Genomic DNA, 3,427 nt, shown 5'->3' with positions numbered 1-3,427 from the left:
TTGAAAACCATGGAGAAAAAACACGTCTTTCTGGACCAGACTATGGCCTCCAATGAGATGAAATGCCCTCTTTCTCATTGGATAATTTCCTGTGGTCACATGAAGATAAGATAAGAGCTTCACGACTCCGCATTGTTTACTGTACATTATGACTGTAACTTGCCTTAAGACGATGTTGAAGCTTTACCAATCACCCGCATCCCACTGCACAGATATCAATGAGCTTCTCTGCCCTTACAAGACGAACACTCTCACGGCCTTTACGATCCATCACTACAAGTGTATGTTTCTAAGCTACAGTAAGGTCTGCTGGAAAATAAGCTAATAAGTCAACAAATAATAGCTCGCTCTAACCCGCGCAATGCATATCCAATCGATTCCTATGTGTAAGATAGCCTTCAAGGTGTTCTGCAAAGCTTATTTGGTCATCACTGACCTAGAACTTAGGGACGGGGCATATGGATAACTATGCATACCTGGTGATCGACGACAAGACGAAAGATGCTGTTATCATTGATCCCGCGAATCCGGATGAGTTAGTCCAACAGAAGTCCCCGAACGTTGAGAGGGGAGAGACTGATGACATGCTCAGGGTGGCACCAGTATTGAAGGAGCAAATAAGTGCTGGCAAGATCAACTTGACGGCCATTGTCAATACACATCAGTATGTCTCTTTTTCTTGAGAAAGGAAAAGGGAGAGATTCTGACTGGGATAGTCACTGGGATCATGCGGGTGGAAATAACAAGATGGTAGGCAGACGTCGTACTCTCACGCCAGATATATCCCACTAACACTCTGAAATTTTAGTTAGCACATCCTGAGTTCCAGGGCAAGCCTATCATTGGCGGCAAAGACTGTGAAGGTGTTACGCAGACTCCCAAGAATGGCGAAGGATTCAAGATTGGCGAGATTGCTGTGACGGCTATCTACACACCATGCCATACCCAAGACAGTATCTGCTGGTTCATGGAGGATAGTACGGGGAAGTACATCTTCACTGGGGATACACTGTTCCATGGAGGTAGGTTCGACATAGTATTCCAATGAGCCTGCTTCGATAAGTTGACCATAACCTGCCAGGCTGTGGTCGATTCTTTGAGGGTACTCCGGAAGAGATGAACACTGCGTTGAACAAGACCCTCGCTGCGGTTCCGGACGATACGAAGGTCTACGTAAGGCTATGGTCCACGCGGGAGAAGAACTGGCATGCTGATTGAACTAGCCTGGGCACGAATACACGAAAGCCAATGTCAAGTTCGCCATTTCGGTCTTACAGAGCGAGCCTGTCAAGGCACTGCATGCCTTTGCCGAGAACAACAAGGAGACGCAGGGCAGGTTTACCATCGGCGACGAGAAGGTAGGCAGGCCCTCTGGCCGGGAATAACGGCGAGAAGAGATGCTAATCGGATATGCAGAAACACAACGTCTTCATGAGAATGGACGTGAGTAGCATTCCCGTGATTAGAGTAGACATGAGACCTTCAGGCTGAAAATTTGTACCATCTAGGATCCCGAGATCCAGAAAGCCACTGGCAAAACCGATCCGGTGGAGGTCATGGCCAAGCTCAGAGAGATGAAGAACAACTTCAAGTGAGTAGGTATGTGAAGTTATCCATCTATACTCGGGAGTTTGGCCCCCCTGGGCTAACTTGTAACCGACAGACCACCTGCCGACTCCAAGATATGAGACAGGATGGACTCGGACAATATCAAATTATTATTTATGATGACCCTGCTACAAACGACATGCATGGCTTCACTTCACAGTGTAGCATGACGTCAGCCCCTATTTCCTTGCCCATTGCTGCTGATAAACACCCCTCCTTCCTCTGGTGTCCCCTTCCCCCACTTGTGCGTGTTGAATAAGTAGGCATTCATTCTCACCTCAAACCATTCCCCTCCACAGGTCCACCTCAGACCCACCTGCCCTCCATCAACACCAAAACCACCAAAACCAACACCAACACCAACATCAACATCAACATCAAAACACGCTCGCTCCAAGCGGAGCACAAGTAACAACACCCACCCATGCCATCCCCCCAAAGCACCCACGGCGCCGCCGGCCCCCCCCTCACAACCAAAGATGCCATCCTCGAAACGGGCGCCTCAGCGACGCAGTCCTTCGCGCCCGTGAAAGCCATCTGCGCCCACTTGAACGCCTTCCACGTCTACGCGTCGGATCCCCGCCGCGCGGTGGAGGCCAACCATTACTGTACGCATTTGAGCGCCGATGTACGTACGCTCTCCCTTTTTTCTTACTCCCCCCCCCTCCTTTTTTTTTTTCTTTGGCCTTTTACTTTCCACCCTTCATGGAGCATTTGGAGGAAGGGGAGGGCGGAGGCAGGGAAGAGAGAGAAGAAAGAGGAGGGAAGCACAAGGGGTGGAGATTGAAGAGGTGGGGTGATTGAGTAAGTGAGTGAGTGTACTGGGATCTGAAGGTTGATGTCGGGGGAATACATAGGTACGACAGTGTCTGATTTACGACGCGCCGACGAATCCGGCGAGGCTGATTGGCGTGGAGTACATGATTACGAGGGAGCTGTATGCGGGTCTTGATGCGGAGGAGAGGAAGCTGTGGCATTCGCATGATTACGAGGTCAGATTTTTCTTATCCATGTTCTATTTCATTTTCTTTTCCTCTCTCCCTTCCTCTCTCTTTCAACTCCCCGACCAGAGTTCAGCTGACAAAGGCAAAAAAACCCAGGTCCGCAGCGGCATGCTCATCATGCCGAACCCGTCCCTGCCCAACGCCGTCTGGGAGGTCGCCGAGACGGAGGAGATGAGGTCTGTCGTGGGCCTCTACGGCAAGACGTACCACTTCTGGCAGGTCGACCGGGGCGATGTGCTGCCGCTGGGGAAGCCGGAGCTGATGATGAGCTTCACGCAGGCTGAACAGGTGCCGTGGGAGAAGGTCCGGGAGAGGGATAGGAGGTTCGGCGTCGAGACGGCGAAGAAGAGGGGGGTGAGAGAGGAGGCGGGGATTGAGGAGACAGAAGTGCATGAGGATGCTGATGGGTGTTGGAAGGGGTGATCTCTTCTCTCTCTTGTATCACGATGCGGCAGACGGGGCACAAGACACAAGACATGAGCATCGGACACGAGAATAGCATAGCACAGCAGCAAATCAAAGCAAAATGTAGAACTCATTGCAGCTCAAAGAACGATCTCATGAATCAAACAGCCATGATGTTTTTCCATGGATCTGTCTAACGGAAAAAAGAAAATTGTATCCCCCAAGCACCAATCGTCCACTCCCCGAAAATCAGGAGCCGACAACAAGGTTTGACTATAACATCAACTCGCGGGGAAAGGGCCTCGAAGAATCAAAATCGCGGCCCCCGGTACGTTCATTCTAGCTTCATTGTCCACACTCGCGCGATCTGGGAGGTGGAATCGGCGGGCTCTAGCATTTATGTTTAAAGC

General features: G+C 50.7%; 2 protein-coding genes across 2 annotated transcripts; both read left to right on the top strand.

Moving 5' to 3' along the window:
* Positions 1-218: 218 nt before the first annotated feature.
* Positions 219-1,688, top strand: L3040_002552 (uncharacterized protein; the record flags this gene model as incomplete). The annotated part of the gene is made up of 12 exons (XM_066155594.1): positions 219-281; positions 344-386; positions 448-535; positions 593-664; positions 717-750; positions 809-1,022; positions 1,082-1,173; positions 1,224-1,286; positions 1,337-1,358; positions 1,417-1,443; positions 1,509-1,599; positions 1,664-1,688. The coding sequence occupies 12 exons, from the start codon at positions 219-221 to the stop codon at positions 1,686-1,688; spliced, it is 834 nt and encodes a 277-aa protein (XP_066012580.1).
* Positions 1,689-2,032: 344 nt separating this feature from the next.
* On the top strand, positions 2,033-3,035 carry L3040_002551 (uncharacterized protein; the record flags this gene model as incomplete). Its single annotated transcript, XM_007290634.1, has 3 exons — positions 2,033-2,236; positions 2,466-2,600; positions 2,709-3,035. The coding sequence occupies 3 exons, from the start codon at positions 2,033-2,035 to the stop codon at positions 3,033-3,035; spliced, it is 666 nt and encodes a 221-aa protein (XP_007290696.1).
* Positions 3,036-3,427: the final 392 nt, after the last annotated feature.

This window comes from Drepanopeziza brunnea (assembly GCF_022702325.1).
Source record: "Drepanopeziza brunnea f. sp. 'multigermtubi' strain 214-2 chromosome Unknown ctg3, whole genome shotgun sequence".
In the NCBI taxonomy this organism is placed as follows: Eukaryota; Fungi; Ascomycota; class Leotiomycetes; order Helotiales; family Drepanopezizaceae; genus Drepanopeziza; species Drepanopeziza brunnea.
The sequence above is the reverse complement of the archived record's forward strand: the minus strand, read 5'-3'. Positions and strand labels throughout refer to the sequence as shown.